At 37.9% G+C, this 24,106-nt stretch overlaps 1 protein-coding gene across 3 annotated transcripts in view; it reads right to left on the bottom strand.

Annotated features, from left to right (window-relative positions):
• The window catches only part of STRN (striatin), a 74,912-nt gene that overhangs the window by 41,548 nt on the left and 9,258 nt on the right, over positions 1–24,106 (bottom strand). For all 3 annotated transcript variants that reach the window (XM_019549735.1, XM_019549736.1, XM_019549737.1), the window contains exons 2-6: positions 19,389–19,462; positions 15,871–15,949; positions 14,144–14,311; positions 5,573–5,708; positions 852–987 (exon numbers count right to left, since the gene is read on the bottom strand). In XM_019549735.1, coding sequence (XP_019405280.1) covers positions 852–987; positions 5,573–5,708; positions 14,144–14,311; positions 15,871–15,949; positions 19,389–19,462 — 593 coding nt within the window. The remainder of the gene's footprint in view (positions 1–851; positions 988–5,572; positions 5,709–14,143; positions 14,312–15,870; positions 15,950–19,388; positions 19,463–24,106) is intronic.

Below are 24,106 nucleotides of genomic sequence, written 5' to 3'. Positions count from 1 at the left end.
GGTGGCAAAGGTGTTTGAGGCATTAAAATAATGTCTCAAAATAAGGCTCCTACTGACAAATGCTAGCTAATTACATTTCAGTGAAACAAATGGCAGTTACAGTAAAATCTAAAAGCAGAAAAGATAAAGTTATGATTATAACAACAAGCAACTTCCAGGATGGCTTTCAAGGCAACTATTTTTGGCAAAGCAGCAACTTTTAAATATACAGACCTAAGGGAATTCCTGTAGCTGTATTTAAATGTACTGTGATGTTATGCATTTTATCCTGTTAAACATCTATGGTGTCTAGCTCCCCAGGGAATCAATATTATGACATTGAAAAATGACGTCCAATCGTAACCCTGGAAGCCTCAGTGAAATGGCATCTATAAAAATGGGTTGGGCCATGAGATGTACAGCTTCAGCTGCCTATTTGTACACTGAATACAATAAAACTAAGTCGTTATGACTCGCATTGCTTTCTCCATGAAAGATGAAGAAAGGAGAAGTTTCAGTGCCTCTCATGTTCTTGTCCACAATATATTGATTTATTATATATGTTGTTTTATCATACTCCATCTAGGGAGTCTGAATAGATTGAAAAAAAATATATCGAAGCTCCACATGCAAATATTCAAACTGAATTTACAATATCTAAAATAGACAACACAACTCAAAAAGTGAGCTTCTAAGAACCTCTGCATAAAAGCTGGATATAGAAAGGTAATAATAAAATAAGCTTTTTAAAGAGTCTCAGTCTGCCTTACAAGAAGTTAGAGTAGGATTGTTTTGGACAAAATCCTGGCAAAATAGCAGTTTGTATGCTTAATCCTCTTTTTTCCCTGTGCAATCCATTAAAATTTCCTTACCCCAGTCTGTTCCATCTCCTGAACTTCTGGATTCTCCATCTCCTTCATCTGATGTAACCAAGAAATCAAATTCTTTCAAAGCTTCTTCTGTATCTCGATCTTCACTGCTATCAGACAGCACTCTTTTCCTCACAATCTAAAAAGAAACAAAGAAGGAAATTAAACTAAAAATCTATCATCTATCTAACTTTAAAATGCCCATCTTCCTTACTCATACACAGAACTCTAATAGATATATTTTTTCTCTGTTTTTACTTACTATCTATCAATACATAGGTTAATACTTTGGGTAGGGCAAAGCGGATACAACACACATACTTTAGTGTTCAAATTTTAAGTCAAATTGAAAATTCTGCCTTATAACAATCTTTCTGCTTCAAGGTAGTTAATACTCATCCTTTCAAAAGAAAAGGTTATACAAGCAATTTACAAGAGCGCAGATTACAATTAATTTACACAAACATGCACACAATTTAAGTCCAGAAGACTGCAGAGTTCTTAGTTTTGTTTCAAGAAAAGTTCACAAAGTTGAACCTTTACAAAAGGCTAAGCAGCAAGTATCATGGCACAGACAGATGTAACAACTGTACTGATACCAAAGGATCACAAAGGATGTTAACATGAAATGACTATGCCTGCATGATCCTGGTGATACAGCTGTAATGAAACCACCCCTTCCCTTTTAAAGCAGGTAATATCTAGGTTTGGTCATACGCTCAGTGACTGGTCTAAATCTGATTACATCTCTGGAAATACTATTTCTGATATTTAATTTCATGTCCGCGGGGGCAATACAGCTAAAATTAAAATACCAGAGATGAGTGCATGAGGTGATCACGGAATTCTTATTGCTCTAATTCATCTTTGCTGGGCAAAATCATTTGGCTGTGTCTAATAGCCGAGATTTAACTACTGTTACCTCTACATGTTGAGTGTTCCTTGATCACTTCAAATACTAGCTTGATAACTTGCTAAACTTATATGATAAGCATTTTGAACTTCTAAAGCAAGAAAACTGACTGGTTAAATTACAGTTGTTTAGCTGACGTGTGCCTCAGATGCCACTAAAACTACATTAACAAATCTATTTCAATGGAAAAAAAAAAAGATGTTCAATATTACCAATTTCACTTAAGACCTTATTAAAAGCCATCATAAATTCAACATAGAGGCCTGCACTCTCTAGCTCATGGAGAGACATTTCTGTTTATTCTAATCTGGCTAGAAGACTTCTTCACAGTTCCTAAGACAGAATCAATTCTAAGATCTAGAAGAAGACTAAACATTCAACTTAAACCTTGTTTCCTTGGCTTGCACATTGAATAAACTGTATTAAAGCTGATTTTACCCAGAAGTCGCAGACATTACCTCATAGGCCATGGGTTAGTGGCAACAAGTTTGACAAAGATCCTCTGTAAAAGCATTTCTTAAGAAGAAACAAAACAAAAAAAAAAAACAGCAAACCTCATTTATACAGTTATCTGTTTCCAAAAATTAATGATGGCTCTATCATGACTCAACTACAATTTTTAAATATATTTTAGATTAAAAAAATAAATCAGGTAAATATGATTTTTTTGGCCCAAACAAAAAAATGCATTAATTCTATGCACCTTGGATTTTTATCTGATTGCTTGTGACACCATCAAGGTGGCAATGTTAACTGGAAAGGTTAGTTATTTCAAAAAACAAAAAAAGAATGAACCAGGCAACCCTCCCCCCACCAAAGTGTTGTTATTTTTGTAATACTTTTTTTCAAATATGCTGCATACACAGCTCAGAATGAAATGCAGTAACTCAGTTTTGGGATGCAGCAAAAATCTTTTTTTCCTGCACATGAGTATTACAGCTTTAAGGCAATTTATACTATATTAAAATATATTATATTGAATATATATTAAAATATATTCAGAATCAAATATGTTCCCAATATAAAAATCAGAAAAATTAAAATGTTTAACTTCAAAACAAGGCTAAAGATTGCATTAAACAGTGTGGTCGTTTTAAAACCACCTCCCCCACACGCACCAGCTGTCTATCCATTTTATGCAATGATTATTAAATGTAAAATGCAGAAACACTACTGGAGAAAATGAGCTGGGGCCAGAAGACAGAAGCCTCCCCCTTGTAGTGCAGTATCCATCTCACTGAGCCAGTCTCCCACTGGCTTCCTCTCCACATGTACATCCCTCTGAACTACCCACTGAGCCAGTGCTCAGAGGGAGCAGGGGCTGAGGGAGCTTTTGACTCTAGTTTAGTTAACTCCTGGCCGACCTTGACAGGCTCAGAAAATAGGCGGACAAAAACCTGATGGCCTTCAACATCGAAAAATGCAAGGTATTCCACATTGGGAAGAAAAACCTGCAGCATGCTTATAGGCTCGGCAGTGCTATGCTTGCTAGCACCATGGCTGAAAGGGACTTGGGTGGGGTCATGATTGACCACAAGATGAATATGAGCCACCAATATGATGTTGCAGCCGGCAAATCGAGCAAAACTCTGGCTTAGATGCTTCTCTAGCAAATCCCAGGATGTCATCCTCCCACTGTACTTGGTCTTGGTGAGGCTGCAGCTGGACTACTGTATCTAATTCTGGGCTCCACAATTTAAAATGGATGTGGAGAAGCTTGAGAGTCCAGAGGAGAGCCATGTGCATGATCAGAGGTCAGGAAAACAGGCCTTATGATGAGAGGCTGAGAGCTATGGGACTCTTCAGCCTGCAAAAACGCAGGCACAGGGGGGACCTGGTGGCTGCCTATAAGTATATAAGGGGTGTGCATCAGGATCGGGGGGAATGCCTGTTCACCAGAGCGCCCCATGGGAAGACCGGGTTGAAATGTTACAAACTTCTCCAAGACCATTTCAGGCTGGATGTAAGGAAGAACTTCTTTACAGTCCGAGCCCCCAAGGCCCGGAACAGATTGCCGCCAGAGGGTGCAAGCACCTACTCTGGATTCTTTTAAGAGTCAATTGGACGTTAATACTGCTGGGATCGGGTGACCCCAGCTGACTTTCTGCCCCTGGGGCAGGGGGCTGGACTCGATGATCTTCCAAGGTCCCTTCCAGCCCTAATGTCTATGAAATCTATGAAGCTCATGGAAAGTAGAAGATGTCGGTTCAAATACCACTCTGGCTGAGGAGGAAAAGGACCCGAGTCTCCCTCCCCTCACAGTCACTCATTTTGATTTTTGCCATGGTTTACAATTGTTTTTGCAACCAATACTTCAGGAATCTATACTGAGTAGTGTGCCTTCTCAGATCTTTCTGAGCATGCTTACACAGCTGACTTTAAATGAGTAAGTACTACTCACCTGCCTCAAGTTGACTAGGAGGTGTTAATAAAATCTTTACATGATCTGGTGGGTATTCACAGAACAACTCTAAAGTGATTATGTTTTTTCTTAGCAGGAAGGTCCTGGAAGTTAGTAATGGAGTCACTTTGGAGTCCCCCAGGGCTCCACTGTGTCACCCTTTCTGTTCAATGCATATATAAAGCTGCTGGGCAAGACTATGCAGAGATTTGGAGGGAGGTGCCATCAGTATGCTGATGACACCCAGCTCTGCTTTTCTTCCTCATCTGACCCAGGCCCCACAGTCTCAGTCTTTTCCCAGTGTCTAGATACACTTGGGCATTGGATGTGGATGGTTTCAGTTTCAGTCAAAACTGCACAACTTGGCAAGAGATTGAGCACCTTTCAGAGAGGGGATTCAGCTTCCCCTTGTCACTCACATTTGCAGTCTTGGAGTGCCCCTGTATCCTCTGCTGCACCTGGATGGAAGTTTAGGTGGCATTAGTGCTAAGTCTTCTCACAGGGTGAGAAGACCGTGATCCTTTTTTTTCTAGATTCAGATCTGGCAATAAACATCCATGCAACACGCTCTACATGGGACTGTCCTTGAAGACTATCTGGAAGATGCAGCTGGTGCAGAATACAGTGATCTCCCTTTTGACAGGGTTGGGTTGCCAGGAGCACAACTTCATATGCTCCAGAGTCTGCACTGGACACCAAAAGTTTTTCAAGTAAAATTCAAGGTGCTGGTTTTGACTCATAAGGCCCTAATCAGTCTGGACCCTACATATCTAAGAGTACCAGCTTCTCCCTTATGTCCCATTGTGATCTCTGAAGAGAGCCAAGAGCAATTCCTTGCAAGTGCCATCAATGCAGTAATTCTGCCTGATGAGAAGATGTGGGAAATTATTTTCACCAGTTGCTCCTTAACTCTACAAATCCCTCTTTCTTGAGGTCCACCAGAGCCTGAACCTGGACATCTTTCAGATGCACTGTAAGATTCTGGTTGCATTTAGCAACCAAAGGTAGGCTGGGATATTGGTTTGATGGGTTCTGTTTTATGCTGATGCTCAAACTTCTCCTTCAATTTGTTTTGTTTTCTTGTTCATTCTCCTGTTTTATAAAGTATTTTGTCCTCTCACTCTAAGAGCCATACATGCAACAAACAAATGGTGGAGCTGAATTTGTGTGTTAGGGACAATTTTCACATTTCAAGGAAGCAAGCTTACTATTAGGCATAAATAAATGGAATGCATTTGTTATGCCCCTCTTCTCATATTACCAACTAGACAGTCAGATGTGAGCGCATTTAATGATTTGCAGATACACACACATTTGGGGATGTACATCATGCAAATGTGCATCTGTAAGGGATCACATTAAGCTCTTATCAGTCCACCACAAGTTTTTCAGTTGGATTTTTTGACCTACCGTTGAGGTATCAATAATTGTTTTCTCTCTTCCTTCAATGTCTTCTTCCTCTTCTTCATCACTGAATTCTGCTGCTGCATTTTCAAGAAACTTGAAAGTCTCTAACAGAGAGGCAGAGTCTGTCAATTCTGGTTTTCTGGTAACAAGAAAACAACAACAAAAAAAGAATAATGATCATCTACAAAATCTTTCTTGCATTCATGTGTTTTGCTTTTTAGTGCCCAAGAACCCACAGGATAAAAATAAGTCAGTTGGTAAAATTGGACAATGATTATATACAATTATGTTTGTGGGCAAAACAATGTAATATTAACTGTAGGTTATTTTATTACACCCTCTAATTATACGATGCTTAGCTGCAATTCCCAACTCAGCTGCTTCAGTTTTTGATGTATTTTAAAGTAGCTTCCATCTGACAAAGATGCAGATGACAAACCAGTTTCAAACAAGCACACTTTGCTGGCAACTGCAGTAGAGAGGACCAGGGTAGAATAAGCCAAGGATACTAATCTAACTTCACATACACACGGGGGTACAGTAAGACTTCACTCTGTTATTTATGTCCTTCCATCTTACTAGGGAACAAGATATGCCAGGCTCCAGGCCTGTCAATCAGGAACATTTGAAAAGTGTTGAATTTGTTCCTGTAAAATACATTTAATGGAAAACAAATGTTTAATTCTGTATAATATATCTTTTACAAAGGTTGCCTTTTCAGTTTTAGCAGAAATTCCAAGCGTCTCTGAAGCAGGAACCATAAGGGTTGCTATGCCAACAGCTGAAGAAGAATCCAAGCAGACAAAGTAATGTTGGTAAGCATACAGTTAAAGCGATAATAAAGGAATAAATGCAACCAATTTATGAGCCCTACATGGAACAAGAACCTGAAACAAAGTCAGACAGACTTCTGACAGACTCGTACTGGGACAGAACTCCAAAGATTTTGGTAGAAAAGCAAAAGAACAGGTAGAGACAAATGACACACATTCTGCAGAGGAAGAAAACATGAAACCTAAATGTTAAACTATCAGGCAATCTGCCTGCAACTCCTACAGCTAATAATACCCAAGGTTCTCTCTCCATTGGTAATCACAATAAAAAAAAAATCCTACTGTTACTAATAATATATTTCAGTTACAGGGGTGTAGGTTGTAGTCGTGTTGGTCTGAGGACATAGGCTGACAAGGTTCTTTGGGTGAATCTAATATCTTTTATTAGACCAACTTAAATAGTTGGAAAAAAAATTTTAAGCAAGCTTTTGGGTTTAAAAACCCTTTGTCAGGCTGAGGAAGTCTGCAGCTGGCGTGTGCTCTTCCTGGATGAGTAGACACCGACAGCAGAGACTTCCTCAGCCTGACAAAAGGTTTTTAAACCTGAAAACTTGCTTAAAATTTTTTCCAACTATTTAAGTTTGTCTAATAAAAGGTATCAGATTCACCCAAAGAACCCTGTCTGCCTATATTTCAGTTAGCATTTTTGAGAAAAATACTGTGCCTTTGTGCACTTGATAACACTTTAAGGACAGTAACTTTTACAGTCACAGGATTATACTTTACTGTTGGTATGGATCTTTCATATAGCAACAGGAAAAAAGGTCATTTAATCTAAATAGGCGATTGTAAAAGCCAAGAAATTGACAGGAGTACCTGAAATCACTTGTAATTTACACAAAAAAGAAACCCACAAAAAACCCCTTACCTGTTATACTAGAATACTAGGCAGAAAAGAAGTTGTAAGTAGTTGCAAAAATGAAACCAGAAATTGAAAGCTGAGGTTGATGTGTGAAGTACAGTCCTGAGAAAGATGCAAAGTTGATGCAAAAGAATGACAGAGGTAGCCAAAAGGAGTAAGGAACTGCTGCACTATGGCAAAAAAGTAAATATGAGGCCCGGGTGGGGCCATGTCTTCCAACTACTTTTGCTGACTTTTTTCCTTTAAAATTATACCACGGCCTAGTATTGCAGGAATACTTGTCTCCTTCAGAGCCAGGTTGCCTCCTGGATCTACTGCAGATATGACCAACCTGAAAGATTTCTTCCGAGTTGTGTTTCATATGCTGTTTTAATAATTTCAGATTTAGAACATGCTTAAATCCTACTTAGGCTAATAGACAATTTTACCATCTCCCCAATTCTGACCTCTCAGTACTCCATACATAGCATAGCATTTAAAAGCCTGCACTTAGCCTTACAGAATATCACCACACTAGTCAGCTAAACCTTCATTTCCTGCGTCAAGCTGCTGTATAAAATTATATGGTTCCAGATTAAAGAAAAAAAATTAATTGGTTTAGGATCCTTTCAGTTCAGAAAGTAACTCAAAAAGTTACCAACACAAAAAGGCTCTCAAGGTCTAAAATTTTAGAGGCTACATAGATCCAGGTTTGAACTGTGCAAAACATGGAAAATATAGGGAAACTCACTTCTGCACATTAATAAGTGATGCTACTGAGACCGCATACTGCAGATACTTCCCTTTGCTTCTCTAATATGATTCCATAATATATAATAAATTTAAATTCAAATAGCTTAAATGGATGTTGAAGATAAATACTGTCTTTGTAATAACACCTCAGATTTTTCCATTTATTTGTATTTCTATTTGCCCACCCTAGCTCTTGGAAGGCTTCCTGTACTAATTTTGGGGAAGGAGATCATAAACTTCTCTTGACACCCAATGTGACAAAAAGCCATCAGTTTCTTTTCGTGGTGGGGAGGAAGACTATGAAGTGTTTGGTTGCGAGCAACTAATCTAACAATTAGTATCCAATACCAAAAGACAGGTCATCTTAAAATCAGATTTTATTGATAAAATTACAGAAGAAGAAAGGAAATCCACAACATAATTCTATTAAAGAAAGGGTTCACTTTAACCTAACCAAAAAAATATGTATTTCTAGGGGATCAAAACAGAAGGCTTCTTCAGAGCACTAGAAACATTTCATGACATGACCCAGGAAGGAAGGAGCATGTGCTAACAAACTATACCTGATACCAGTGACCTGGTACAGTCTCCCAAACCATATCTGTGGACTCAGTCCTCATTTACTATTAAAAACTGGGCTGAGACCATTATATCTAATACTGTCTTCTCATAGTATTAAAATTCTTATAACCACACAATGAGATCCAGGCCACGTATATGCAGCTTAACTGAATATATGGAAATAAATAAAACATGTAATCACCATACGCAGTTATGTGCAAGGTAAAAACAACATTAGACAGGCCAGACAGTATTCACAATCTTTTTGAAAGTTTTGTTTTGAATTAGCACACAGTATGCAAGAAACAGGCAATGCACACTAAAACCAGGAAGTAACACTTACAAAATGGTTTGGATGCAATTTGCAAGTTTACCAACTGAAGAGACTTTCAGACTATACAATGTAATGTCCCAAGCATACATGCAAAGATAAGGCTGTTTGACTAGTTAGATCACTGCATCACAACAAATCAAACAAACTTTGTAAGAAACAACCCACTAGAATGCTTGGAGTAACTTACAAAAAGTTACTTCCTTATTAACGTCTCATCTTCCCTGCCTTCCTCACCCCTATTTCATGTCTTTCTGCTTCTTCCTCCAAGCCCATAAGAGACTTGTGTGAGGTTTCCAAGAACAAGCTGCAAGCCTTAAGCCATAGTTCTCTACCAGGGTCTTCTAAAGAGAAGCTGCTATCACTGACTCCACTTCCCATTGGATTAATGGAAACGGGGCTTGGCTTCAAGGAATAAGTGTCTCATGGCAAGGTGTTGCTTTTTCTTTAATTATTATTTAGAGATCAGCTATAAGGAACAAGGGCAACAGTGTTCCTTGTAGAAGCCATGCATAAATGCATCTGCTGTGAATACCTACTTTATTTTGTAGCCCTGCTTAGGGCAAGGCAAAAGACAGCCAAGGATAAATAAAGAAGGGGAAGGAAGAGGGGGGAAGGGAAAGAAGTGATTTTTAAAACTCAACTAGATTTCCAATTTTTAATTCATTATGCATGTCTAATATACACACACTGTTTGGGAATTATTTTCTTTTGCAGATCAGTAGCACCAAAATTTGAAAGGTTTAATTTCTTTTTTAAACCATTTTATAAGCAAGGAGATGCACAACACTACATACGTCCATAAGCCAGTATGCACAGAGCAGTTTGATTAAATGTGTAAGTGCCAAAAGGATTTACGGATGCATGAGAGTTATTCAGGTAATCTGTTTTTGAACTAGAATGATGGTCACTTGCTTAAGTCTTCATTGGAATGGTTTGTTTTACTCTAGAAATTAAAGTCTTAATAATTGTTTCATTATAAGCTTGATAAGAAGTAGGAGCATAACCCATTACATTTTTTAACTGAGGTTTCTTTTCTTATGTGCAAGAAATGCAAGAGAAATCAAACATAGTACAATAAAAGGAGTAGTTAGTTTTTAAAGAAAGACTGAGTATATGCCAATTGGCCTTAAATTTTTCTTATTTTTTTTTCTAACTTTAATTAAAAAACATGTTAAACTGTTGGAATGAACTTTCACTGGTCATTTAACTACAGCTTCTAATCTCTGAGTCCCCTTATCAAGTCCTAACCATAATAAGTTATTTGGTAATATATATTTTATTCCTTTTTCCATTTTGTTCCATTATGATGTCTGTTTCTGTCCATGTCAAATAAATACCTCCGAGATTAATATAGACTGACCAGGACTCAATTAAAGGAAGGAACCAATTAAAAAAAAAAGGGGTTAATGCATTAAATTAAAAATTCTTTCTTGTCACATAAGATCATGTTGTATTTCATTGAGACAGTTTTCATTCGTGTTTACAACGAATCATAGATCATTTAATGGAGAAAAAAGCACCCATTCCTCTCACTGCAGGCTTTCCCACACCAACTTTTCAGTTGGTCTAATAAAGACATCACATTTACCCAAATAACCTTGTCTGCCTATTGCAGGCATTTTGGAATTTTACATTATTAGAAAGTTAATTTTTAGTATTTATTTCTGAATTCATTCATGCCAAGGAGTGGTACTTATCTTTTGTAATGCAAGTGACTTGATCTGACGAAAGTGAATATAGATCCCCTTTAAAATACCATGAGACAAGTAGGAAGAGGATTAAATCAAATGTCAAGTGACCAAAATAATGTTTTCATCTACGGAATCAAAATCTTCCAGGAACACTCCAAATCCACATGGTGCTCTTGAATGTTAAAGTTTTCATGAGGTTCTGTACATTAGCAGATACAAATGTGTCAAAATACAGGTACCTGGCTATATGCGCAGTGGTTACTAATACACAGCCATCAAGTTGCTTTAACTAAGAAAGAGCAGGTTTAACTTAATTTTAGTTTTTGAAACTGGCATTATTGTCAGAAAAAGGGACAAAGTGATTATTGAGCTTAGAGAAAATGGCTTTGTAGACCACAACATTCTTGGAAATCCAACTTCATGTGGTTAGGAAGATGAAACCAGCCAGCATTACAGCTTTCTGAAGTACTGAGAACCTGATGGATCGAGTTAAGCATTTTAAAGTAAAAAAGCAGCAAGCAACTATCTTCGTATTAACACTGCAGTAGAAGTGCTGCTTATTGCTCCCCACCCACATGGGCAAGCTGAACATCTGCCTCCTATCAAGAGTCCCAAGAATTCCCAGCTGCTCCTCGATCTCTAAGGAAAGGCAAGTACTTAGAGCCAGTACTATGGTGCTGAATGTCAGAATGCTAGGTCTTTAATGCAAGTATGGCAAGATATGGCACAACAAGAGAGGGGCAACTCCCTCCATTTTTTTAAGTGTACCTACCAGTTTGTCTCTCTTCCTCCTTCCCTTATTCTCCACCCACAAGATTTTTCTTTCCTGGTTTCCCTTAATTGCTTGCCTGTTCTTCTAGCCATTTTCATTTGTTCTTAGTTTGCCACAGCACCATTCCTCTTCCTCTACTATTGCAATGATGGCATGCCCTCTTGTTCAGTGCTGCTCCTGGTGCCTCCCAGCTCAAGTTCATTCTGGCTTTAACATTCTCCATCCACACTCCATATACTGTGGAAGTGGGAAGGAAACAACAGCTGAATCAATTCCCCACTTTTGGGGGTAGCAAATAGTTTGGGACTAATAAGACATCTCTCTGAGTGCTCTGATCCTCCCTATGGGCCAATGCACCGTGGGATAGGCATTTAAATTCATCCCACGTCTGCCTAAAGTTTATGCATATTACAATTTACACTTCTTTAGAGGCTGTACTGCTTGGGTGTGGGATTGGCAGTTTTAAGTCTTTAAAGGCTGAGCAAGCATTTGGACTGGAATTGGCACATCCTGTTTGTCCTGAATCTCCAGCACCTACTTGGCTCAGGTGCTCTAGTAGAGGTTGCAAAAGCAAATAGGCCCTACAATCCACATGGATTAAGCAAAGGGTAACACCTTATCTGGCGCAGGAACACCTCAGCCAATTTATGACAAACCTACTCCCCTCATTGTTGTCTGGTCTCCAACCTGATTCAGCGTTGTAAGCAAATGATAATGTGGCTAGAAGGAGGTAAAAGGCGAGATATCATATAGCGCCAGTCAGGAATTACAAAATTCTGCAGCATTCACTAGTCCAAAAGGCATGAGCAGCCTTTTGCCTGGAGATGTGGAATACCTCCTGCACCAATATGCACAGGATGGTGGCTGAACTACAAGTATCCAAAATATTCACAACACAGAAGACCAATTTTTCACTCATCCCAGCAAAAAATTCTCCTCAAACTTTCAGTAAAAACCAGACTTCCCTTGCCTCCAAAGAAACACAAGCCAGCCAGTTTGAACCAAGATCAAGAGATGCATGATAAACTGTGAGCACTGAGACAATATTGAAAAAATGTCAGAAAACTCCACTTAGAAATTCCTCTACTGCAAAAACTTAGGATGTAGAGACCAGCTGAACCAGAAAGTTTAGTTGTATACTGTACATATCAAACATTCAGGTGCTCAGCTAAACACTTTCTGCATTTAGCTACTTTGTGCATCACAAGTGAGCCAGGAACAAAAAGTTCCTCAAAGAGGACATGCATTAACATCAAACTGCAATGGCAAATCTTGTAGAATGACAATATTCAGCCAAACATGGTATTACTGAGCACCCACATCCAGAATCAGCCCGCAAATCAAAAATGTCAACTTTATTTATATCAGATCTAGCACTACCTAAAACAAAAGCTCATGGAAGAAGTATTACACCACAATATGCATAACCATTAGAAGGAGGTCAGAACTTATTTGATGAAGGAGCCCAGACAAATTATCTGTCGTTAGCTCCAAGGCTCATCGCCTCTCAGCCTTAACAGGTCTCCACAAATTTGCTGACTATTCCATTCCGATGCAAAACAGCCATCACATAACCTCACTCTCTCTAGCCATCTTCAATTAAAAGAAAAAGAAAAACGACAACACGTACACATAGGAATTCTCACTCTGACTGTAAAAAGGACAAGCTTCTCCCATTTTTTACCCAAGATAGATACCATCTCCTTCCAGCCTGAAAGGGTGTATAACAGAGGTTACACACCAAAATTTCCCATCTCACAACCTAACGTGAAGTATATAATTAGCTCATGTCCATTGGGTAATCTCCCTAAACACAGACCAGCTGCTTTACTGGCTCTGATTACTGTAATGAATTCTCTTCAGATTAGGAAGCGTCACAAAGCAACATTGTGCCTTGGAATATAGTGGGGACTGCAGTCTGCTATTTTTAAACCGTACTTGCTTTTGAAACAAGAGGCAAAATCATAAATTAAACCCCATGTTGGCAATGGTGCTGCCTTCTGAAGTAAAACTCAGACTTTTTTTTTTAAATCTAGCACTTCATAAACTATTGTATTTAAAATCAGCAGCCACAAACTAATTTTGCTGGAATGTCTAAAAGCAAGCTTTCAGAAACATTTTAATTGTAATAAGTTTCTTCTAGAAAGAGGAAAACAATTTAATAAATGAAGCATAAACTTTATTTTATTCTGTCTGCCATCTTTGTGATGGTATCAGAAATATCAAGAAAGTGACAGGCATGCACATGTGGAAGCTACATGTAGATTTTACCTGCATTCTCACATATTTATTAACATAAATGTCAGCAGCAAAGTTGAGTATTTATAAAAGTTGGAAGCTAGTTATGCATATTAAAAACATTTCCAGATGCTGTAAAATCCTTCACCTTATACAGATTATTTAGTCCTCATATACGGCATCTTATACCAGAATATTGAAGACTATATTACAATTTTGAGAGTATTAGCAAGCCAAAGGAAAATTCTGTTGGCCCAGTAATTGACATATTCCTTTCAGCATTTAAAGAACATAACCTTAAAGTCAGAAGGCTTAATTTCCTGTAGTGTCACTTAAATAATAAATTGCTTCTTTATGGAAATTTTCAATAATTAAAGTGGGGCTTCCACGTTAATACCTAACTATTTAATAATTAAGTTGGCTAGAAATATTCAGTCAGTTTGGAATCTAGAAAGAAGAGTCATAAAAATCTTTCATGCGAATAAAATCTTTCACAAACAAATAATTTACACACACATTAAAAGGTAACATTTGTCATGTCCAGAACTTACCCAATCATTACGTTTTCTTTAATCTGGGCCTCTGTGCCATTTACCATTGGCTCTTGGTTTTTGTTATTTTCTCTGTCTGAGGCATCATTTGAAAGGCCCAACAAAGCTCGCACACGTTTTGACTTCACATCCAGTATTGTATCCGTGTAACCCACTTCCTGTAGATACCTGTAGGAGTAGAACTCATGCTAGACTTTCATGCAGATCTGTGTAATCTATATGATTATTTAAATCTTTATATAAAAGATACTCCCTAAACTCCTCTCCGGTACAAAGCTTAGCGAAGTATGGTGCTGTGCTAATGAAACATTATAATAAATTGTCTTGTACCAGCTGCAGAGGGAATCGTTTCTTGCAGTACCAGCCTGTACAGTCACTGAGAAAAAATCAAAGAGCCTAGTAGTCAGAGGTTATACAATACGTTATTCATTGCATTTACCAAGATAGATGGAAAAAGAACTATGAATAAACTGTAAATGATTTTTAATTAAAAAAATCCCAAACCATTTCATACACCGTATAGCTATTTTGTTTTTATAGGAATTTCATGAACATCTAAAGTAAAATAAAAAAAAAATCTAACTTAAAATCTGCCTCCTAGATAACCTTTACACAAAGCCTGTACATACCTACTGTGACAATTTCCTACTCTTTGACTAGTTATGCCCGTACAAACAACCAGTTTTATGATCAAATACGTATATACACATTTAGTAGACTACCCAACTGTTTTGTTAAACTGGAACAACCATGCAGAATGTGAATTTCGCTCATTTACATAAAGGGTGACAGCTAAGACCTAAAAGGTTCATTGAGCCTTGGAGTCAGACTGTCTGAAGTGTAAAGCTGGCTGATATGGATATGCAGATAGGCAGTCAAGTTAATCTGAAGTCATGCAGAAGACAGGGTAGACAGGTACCTTACAGTGTAACTAAGTAAGATATATGGATATGTGGCACAGCCCTGTACAAATCCCTTAATCTCTCAGCCCCAAATCTGTAAAATGAGTTTAAAATACACGTTGCATCTCCTTTGACAACAGATTTGGGGATTTAACACAGAATGTGTATTTTCCCAGATATAACTGGATGGCAATAGGACATAAATGGAGTTCAACATATACCTGCCCATAGGAAACTGCTTCTGAGCATGCACGATGAACTAAGTCCAACTATGTAGCATGAAAAATAATTGCATTTACTAACTTAGGTGTCTAGGAGGTGTGTGAGTAGCACTAAGACCTGGGCTTTACACACTTGCATACCACCGATATATAACAGATGGACTCAGACATGGACCAAGTAAGATTGTTTCATGGATGTGTTAAAAGTTAGTCAAAATCAGAAAAAAAATATGTAAACATGTGAAAAAAATCTGAAAGGTAAAAGTTGTTCTTATTTCACATGGTTCTAGAAGGAATAATCTTATCTCTTGAATTTTTGCTAAATATTTTAAGGGAAAAATAAATGTTAAGATTTCTCTAACCTCTTTTCCCTATTAACCTTCTTATAACACCCACCAGAAACAGTTTGTTTTAAACTGTGAAACTTACCAACACTTCTAAAAAACTTTCTGTGCTGTAACAGCCCTTCCAGAGAAGGTTAAGCGCTTACACTAACTTTTCAGGAAAGAAAAATCAGATGGAAATATTAAAATACAGTAGTCAGATTCAGTGTTGATACCTTTCAGTCAAGCTCCCATCTTTGAACATTAATTGTGACACTTACTGTCTCAGCAGCTGTCGCCCTTGTTTCCAAATTAGCTGACTGTTTTGTTGTGGCTGAACCTCTGTTTCATTCCCTTCATCTGGAAAAGATTGTTTCATTAGAAGATGTTTTCCCATTTTTTATTTAAAAGAGGATTTGAGTTTAATTTAAGAGCAAGTCAGACTGAATTACCTCTTTAACATTCAAAACACAGTTCAAAGAACTTTAAGGATGACTTCCTTTCCTTTTTTCTGTGTCCTTGTTACAAGGTATTTAGCAGAATTCACAGATTTGTTGGAATCTGCCAGGACACGCTGTGAGCACTTCTGCTATGGTCTCAAACTTGTGACCTGACTCCTGGGCTGTAAACTGTACGTCTTAGTACCCATGCCACCCCAGCCCTTTAAGATGGATTCAAAGTAAAAAATAAAATAAAATAAAATAAAAATTAAGTATTATGGAACCGCTGTATCACTTGTACACTACATTGACTGCCATCAGCATTCTTAAAACAAGTTATACTTGTCAACATCACTTCCCTTATGGCTCTCACCCATCACGTCATCAATGTAAAACAAAAGTCTCTAGATATACATGCTTTTGAAGAAAAAAATTGGAAAATCCTTTTCCAATTTCTTTTTCTTCAAAAGCATGTATATCTAGAGTTCTGTACTAGCATTAAGTGCCTCAATCAGAGTTTAAATTCATATAAAATAAACTTTTATGGTTTCACTGGTAACTGAACGGTCCATCAATCCTTACAATTTATGAAGGATTTCATCACACCATTATGAACTAACATCAAGTTCCACCCATATTTTATTTTTTGTAGTGAAGGGGGAAAAAAGGTGTGGCTGATTTTTGTTGATATATGCAATTTTCTTCTGCCCATAGTTATTTAAAAAAACATTTAGCAAATTTTCAAATTTTTCATGCCCATAGGTCAGGATCTAATGTTACTCTGTAAAAACCTGCAGAAAAATTCCAACGTCTGTCCTATAAACCATTAGGAAACGGAACGTACTTAGAAGCTGGCTAAAGATCCTTATGCATGACCAACCAGATAGATTTAATATATAAAACAATGTGTTGCATAAGCGTGTGATGATCAGGGATGGACAGTGACCTCTGTACCTAATTTAAGCTTATATTGCTCAAGTAAAAAAATCCAGGTTTGTTATCTACTATTGCGAACTCATGACCTATTATATTGCCCAGCAGCTAAAGGAAGAACAGAGTAACACTGTAAAAATATAACTAGAGAACCAAAAGCTTCTACATTATAATCCCAGTTAATCATTGATTTGATATGCAGCTTTGAGATTTCCATTTTCAAGAGTGGGATTAATACTTTTACTTACCAAAGGGACCAAGATTAATTGACATTTATATAGCACTTATGTATAAAGTACGCCATCTGTATGTTAAATACTTTGCAACCTTGAATCTATATGTTTGTCCAGGAATAGCAATGAAAATAAATGTACACATTGTTTTCTGAAGACAGTTGGATCCTCCCTGCAACTATCAAAGCCTGTTTTAGGTAAAAGACCATTAAACATCAAGACTGAAGAAAAGTTTGTGCTTTACGACCACTCCCGAGACTGTACGCTTTTCCTTTGGAGGCCACCTTGGTTAAATGTATAAACACCCCAGAAGATAGAATTGTACTCCCCCCCCGCAAAATAAACCCCATTATCCTTTACAATTGAAAGTGAAGAAGCTTGGACCACTTGCCCAATAGGTCAAATGAGGCTTTTACGGGAATGTTGTATAGAATGCAGAAAATGCATTGTTCTAATTAAGAGTGCTCTTAGCAGAATTACTAGAGAATCCAAGATTTCAGATAGAACCCAAATAACAGGGACTTTAGGTTGAAGTATTGTAAAGATTTGCCTCAATATTCTTCCTACTTTTCTAGAGAAACATGTAGATAGGCAAGCATCTAATGCACTAAGGACAATTATCATGGATTACAAGGATTATACTGATTAGGAGCTCAGTCCTGATGGTACATGCTTATAATGCCGGAACCTCTAATCTTTTGGCAGCTACGGGAAGAATATGATGGACTATTTCTCCAATTCAGATAAGAGCACAGTAGCTTAACTTGTTAAGAAACAAGTTGCAATGAAGTTCAGAACCAAGGCATTTTATATATATTTAGGAAAAGACAAGTTGCGTGCCAAATTTGACAAGCAGGTATTTTCAGACTCTTTTCTAGATTAAGCTGTGCAAGTCTCTTCACCACAGCATATGCAGATACAACAACTGTGTCGCTAAACTGTTTTACCTCTGGCTGATCCTAGCGTGATGCAAATGTAGCAAGACCACTTTCACTTGAACCCTAAGTCACTTCGCTTGCCTACAGGGGTCAAAGTTAGGGAGATTTAACTCATTAGTTAAACAAGTCTTACCATGACATGTTATATTATATGTTATGATAAGACAAGATCTTGCAGACCTAATAGTTGTAGTGTAGTAACTGATGCATGCTCTTGTGCAATAGCTACCCATCCTCTTTTAAAGAGGCTAAAATGCAGTTTTGTCCATATCCTAGGACACATTTTCCTCAGCAAATGGCATGGCTAAGATCTGCAGGGACCATGTTAATGTTCGCTTTTTTTAGTTGTACCAGAGAACAATGTTTTAGAATTATTTCTCATTCCTTTTCTCCTTCAGGACTTAATCCAAAATCTGGATCTTAGGTTAGAGACAAGAAAGGCCTTTTGAACAACGTTTGCTGTGCTGACCAAAACAAAAAGGAAATTTTAATTCTTCCTTTTCTTTAGCTTCAAAGTCACTCTATTTAGTTATGAGAAAGAGATCCATATTTTGGAGAAATGAGTAATTAAATTATGCAGCGATCCAGTGAGGAGTTATCCAATACTAGCAGAGTATTCACTACTTGTTATACATTTTCCATTAGTTTTATAAAAATTATATACCATTATATTTTTCATTAGTTTTATAAAAACCCAGTAATATCCATCTTTAATGGATATTAAAAAAAAACACCTTTAATTTATCTCTAATTTGCATTTCTTTCAGTTTTTTTGGCAATCTGAAAAGCTCGTAAATCAAGACAAAATACATTATGCACCGCATGCTAATTATATTACATTGGTAATGCACAGTAACTCTTCCAAAATAATAAAGTTCCCAAGATACACTTCCCCCAACTTTTTGCCATGCCAGAATGTTCTTAGTTTAACAAACAAAAACACCCATGCATTTACTCTAGAGCTTACATTTTTACCCATATTCATTTGATGGCCCTATTACAAAATATAGATAAAACTCACCAAACCCCCCCACCCCATAAAAGACCAACCCCAAGAAACTAATGTTTTAAAAACTACTTTTACAAGCTACATTAACATTTTGCAACATAAAACATTCTATCTTGACTAGTCACCATGAGTCTATTTCTTTTTTGTCTACTACTCTATCCAATTATCACCTAGCTACCTTTTACAAATTGTAGTTAAAATTATAAGAGAACTTTAAAAATAATTATTTCAACCTTAAATTCTTACCAGAATCATAGTTTGGAGGCTTCATATCTCCCTGATTCAGCTCTGTGCCATATTTTAATTTGTGGTACTTAGCTCTGAAAATAAATAAAGAAAAGAAACCAGGAAATCTATTAACACACTTAAGAAAAGTCTGTAGGTGCTGATTTTGTTTTTTAAAAACCACTTTGCCAAAACAATCATCCACATAATTTCAGAAGAATTTAAGTATGTCCCTATCCTATAACTTTACTTACTTGAACATTTAAATAATGACAGATATTGGTAACAAAACAGTCAGTTACATTACCATATGCATCAGATGCTAAAAAAGTATTGTTTGCTACAAGGAATGCATTCCTGTTGTTCCTGTGTTTCCACCACTTGTTCTTACTGTCACTCAGCTAAACTGAGGTCTCTGCTATCTACATCTATTCAAAACATCAGTTGATGCTTTCCACTCCTCCACTTTTACCATACATCTCTGGGGTCAATTAATCAGACACTTCAGCCAGTTTCACTAGCCCCACCCATGCTTTCTGCCAACAGCCTTAACACATTTGTGTTGAGACAAGTCCTGAAAAGATGTCTATGACAATGTGTTAAAAGCCTGTACAGTCAGTAGTCCGTTCAGAGTTGGGTTCCCAAACCTGCTAAAACTGAATGGAATTGTAGGAAATACCATATAAAAAGGTACTGTATCAACACATTCAACAGAACATACCAAAAAGGACTACTGGTTGTAATATCTTGCATCCTTCTAACCATTTTGGAAGTCAGAAAACAAATACACTAAGACCTTTTGCGGGGGGCGGGGGGGAGAAATCACATTAACTTCATAGAACAGGTTGAGAATCAAAATCAGATCTGCTTATTTCAAGACCCCTATTCAAAAACTAGATCGTTTTTTCTCAAGTACTGTAGAGAGGAAGATTCCTACACACCGTGGAATAAGAGTGCTAACTAGCAAATCCATACACTTACTCATATTTTGCTAATCTAAGAGACAGAAAAATGATAACTACCAAGACAGAGCAGTCTCAGGATGGGAGCTCCTCCTTTACCATCTCCACAGCCCTGCACATAAAACACAGCAATCTGATGGTTTTATCCACTGTTCAATGTACTGATCCAGGTACAGAAGATAAGTGTTTCTGCTAACATGCCTGTGTTAAAGGGACTCGTATTGCTCAATGACATTTTGTATTCCTTGCTTTTTCACTACCCCCCACTTTACTTTTATTTTTATATATGTAATAGCACAGATTTAACCAACTTATAGAACTTAATATTTTGAAAAATAACGTGCATGAAAAGGAAAAACCTGATATCACTGAAATTCCTCTGTAAGATATAAATATTATTACAGCTTCAAAACACAAGCCAATGGAAAGACAAACAAATGAACAAACAATCAACATTTTCAATGAGGACCTAAAAGTATTGAGCCTCAGGCCCTGGACAAAATTTATCTAATCTTCAGGCTATGCCTCCTATGCAAGTCAGAGATGGGCTTTTGTCTGCTTTAAACTAGTTAAGAGACCAATAATTTTGCATCTTACCTTTTTCTATAAGCAAACTACATTGAGAGAGAAGCTATTTTAAGAGGTTCTTTATATGTACCATGTTTACCCAAATCCAAGACAACCTGCCAATAATATGATTATATACATGTAGAATTTATAAAATTTGTTATAATTCTCCATACACTGAAACTAATTATTGGAGAGTAATCTTAAATTCATCAGCCTAACCTGTGCTGAAGTGGAGAAAGCAGTGGTAGCAAGGCAGGCAACCTGAACTCTGCCCTGTGTCTCCACCCTCTGCCCCTGCCACCACTTCCACCTGGGCCCCAGAGCTGAAGCCTGGATTGCAGCTGCTGCCTCTGCCACCACTGTTACTGGGCTAGGCTGGGGAAGGAACAACCACATGCTCTGTGCCCCTGGCAAAAACTGGAGGGTAAGCAGCAAGGGCAGAGATGGCAAGCAGAAGTTGCAGCTCCAACCCTAAGTCAGGGTCACGAGTCATAGCAGCCACCCTGCCATCTTGTACCAAGAGGGACCTCTTCCCACCCCCTTCCTTGTTAAATGGTGGGGGGAACCTTGTCTTAGTAATATGGTATTATGAGACAAGCAGAAGAAATAATAATAAATGAGAGATAGGGAGTACTAGACAATTAAACAAAGGTAATCCAGTTCCACTAAGTTACCTCTTTTCTTCATTGGTTCCAAGTTACCTTCAGAATAGTCTCTCTCACCTGAATTAGTTTTGCTTACTTGTTCTGCTTGATCAAGAAAGCTCATCATTTCCATGGAAATGGCATGGGGGAAGAAACATCTGGTGCCTTTCATGATTATTTTAACCTTGGCATGGAGAGAACCAAAGTAGGATTTGAAGCATGAAATCTGCTTGTATTTATAAATATATAAATTTTTGATGCTGCTACTCTCTCTTTCACTAAATAGTTCAGGCTTTTCCTATCCTTTCCTAATAAAGTAAAATGGAAGTCTGTAAAGAAATTAAGTCAGAGTGCTAATTTCCTCAGAAAACCACCTTTATTTCAATTATAAATTAATATTCTATTTAATTTTGGATTAGAAAGGTATCAGCAAACTGGAGAGCGACAAGAGAAGCAACAAAAATGAACAACTAAAGGGACTGACTTTTGAGGAAATATTTGGTTGAACAACAGGTAGGGAAAAGGGAAAAAGAAGTTTATACAAATTAGTATCAAGAAGCAAGGAAAAGGGGAGGCACAGCAAAGCAGAACTAAGAAAAACAGATTTAATTTAAGAAATTAAAAATGTATTTAGCTTTTCCCTAAAGGTATTAACTTCCATATTTCCAAACTGATGTTCACCTGGCTATTATGCATCATTTACCCCTGCTTCCCGGCAATTAATGAGCACAATCAACAACCCAAAACCTTAACAAATGCTATACAATCTACTAACCCTGGACTGCTTGTTATTGACTGCCTATACAGCCTTTATCAAGTTATAACAACTAAACTAATTTCATGTCATTTAAAAAAAAATTTTAAAAAACTAATTATAGTTTTTAAGTAATTTTACTTACACCTAGATTATGCAATCTGTTGTGCTTCATTTCTTCCTTTATATTGATTTCTTAGGTTTTATAAACTAAGCAATTAGTTTGGTTTGTATGATCTAACTGTACTTGGTTCCATCATCCAGATATTCCATCAATTTGCCTTTCAATTTGCTTTATGTTTAGGTTATATTAATTACTGATATCGGAGACTTAAGACTAGTTGCAAGGACCATTGCTTTTAATTTAGTATGGATGTGATGGTCCCCCACCCAACTCACCTTGGCACTGCACTCCAGGTGGTTGGGCCACAATTAAGCCAGCCGGCACCACACCGAACAAGGAAACACTGCCAGTGCCCAGGGCTTGGAGATGGATGAAAGGGGAGAGCATGCCGGAGTGACAGAAAAGGAGCCAAATGCTTTCCTTGCTGCCGGAAGGGACCCAGCACTTTCCTTCAGGGCTAGCACACGCATCCTGTGGTCAAGGTGCTTGGGGAAAACCCAGACGCGCACCACAGCTGGCCTAAGGCCAGTCGCTTTCTCTGGGGCAAAAATACCTGGGAAAGTACTAAAAGTGTCAGTCACCATCAGAGCACCAGAGACCCATCCAGATACCAGCTCACCCGATGTGATCAGTGAGCAGTGCAGCCCAGAAGCAACAGCACTGCCCACTGCACACAGAGGACTGTATCAAAGCCCCCAGGTCAGGACAGCCCATTGGGACCTGGGGGGGCCAAATGAAAATAAACTCCACCTTGAGGGCTCGCTGACGATGTATGTCTAGCCAGAGCACGTGCAAGCTCGGAGAAAACATGCCAACAGAACTGCACCTGAACCCACAGGGGCCACTGATTACCACCTCCAGACAAGCAAAGGTATACCCTGGCATGAACATCAAGTCTTGGTGGGCAAACAGGCCCAGGTGCAACATGACTCAAGAAGGTGGGACAAGCTCATTGGTGACTACAGCAGGTGCGAGTCTGTCACAATGGCTTTTTCTATTCCTCCAATTCTCCACAAATCAGCATATCTGCAATTAATTCCTCTAAAACTACAATCCCCTGCTAACTTATATATGACCATATTTAAGTGTTCTCTTACATGCTTCTAAATCCATTTTGCCACAACAATTATTTTAATTGAATTTCCCAAGTCAGAAAGGACCTATATCAGACCTCCTGTATGTCAGAGGTCACTGAAGCAATTGGCCTTAATATCTGAATAAAATAGACAAAAGCAAATAAAATAGACAAAAGCATTTCATGCCACAAACAAGCAGCACGAGAGATGGAAGTGCAATCAGTAGCCCTAAAGGGCAAGAAAAGTGATTAGGTCATATATGCCTTGATAACCCTAGCAGACAAACCCACCCCATACTATTAAGGGCAAAACCCCACCAAGGCCCCTGCCAATTTGACTAATGAAATCATCCTTTCCAATTCCATCTTGAAATTAGTTGGACTAAGGGTAAGTTGCACCAACCATGCATCTGAGAGAGAGGATTCTTGGTATCACATCAAAACACAGGGCCACTCTATCTGATGCCCCACCTTCAGCTGAAACTAATTTCCAGGGACTCAGATCATAGAATCATAGAAGCAGGGTGGGAAGGGACCTTGTAGATCTTCAAGTCCGACCCCCGGCCTGGGCGGGAGAAGAGACTGGACTCAAATGAGTCCAGCCAGGTAG

This window comes from Crocodylus porosus, unplaced genomic scaffold, assembly GCF_001723895.1.
Source record: "Crocodylus porosus isolate Cpor-Errol unplaced genomic scaffold, CroPor_comp1, whole genome shotgun sequence".
Classification (NCBI taxonomy): Eukaryota; Metazoa; Chordata; order Crocodylia; family Crocodylidae; genus Crocodylus; species Crocodylus porosus.
Note: the sequence above shows the minus strand (reverse complement) of the source record. Positions and strands in the feature narration are given on the sequence as shown.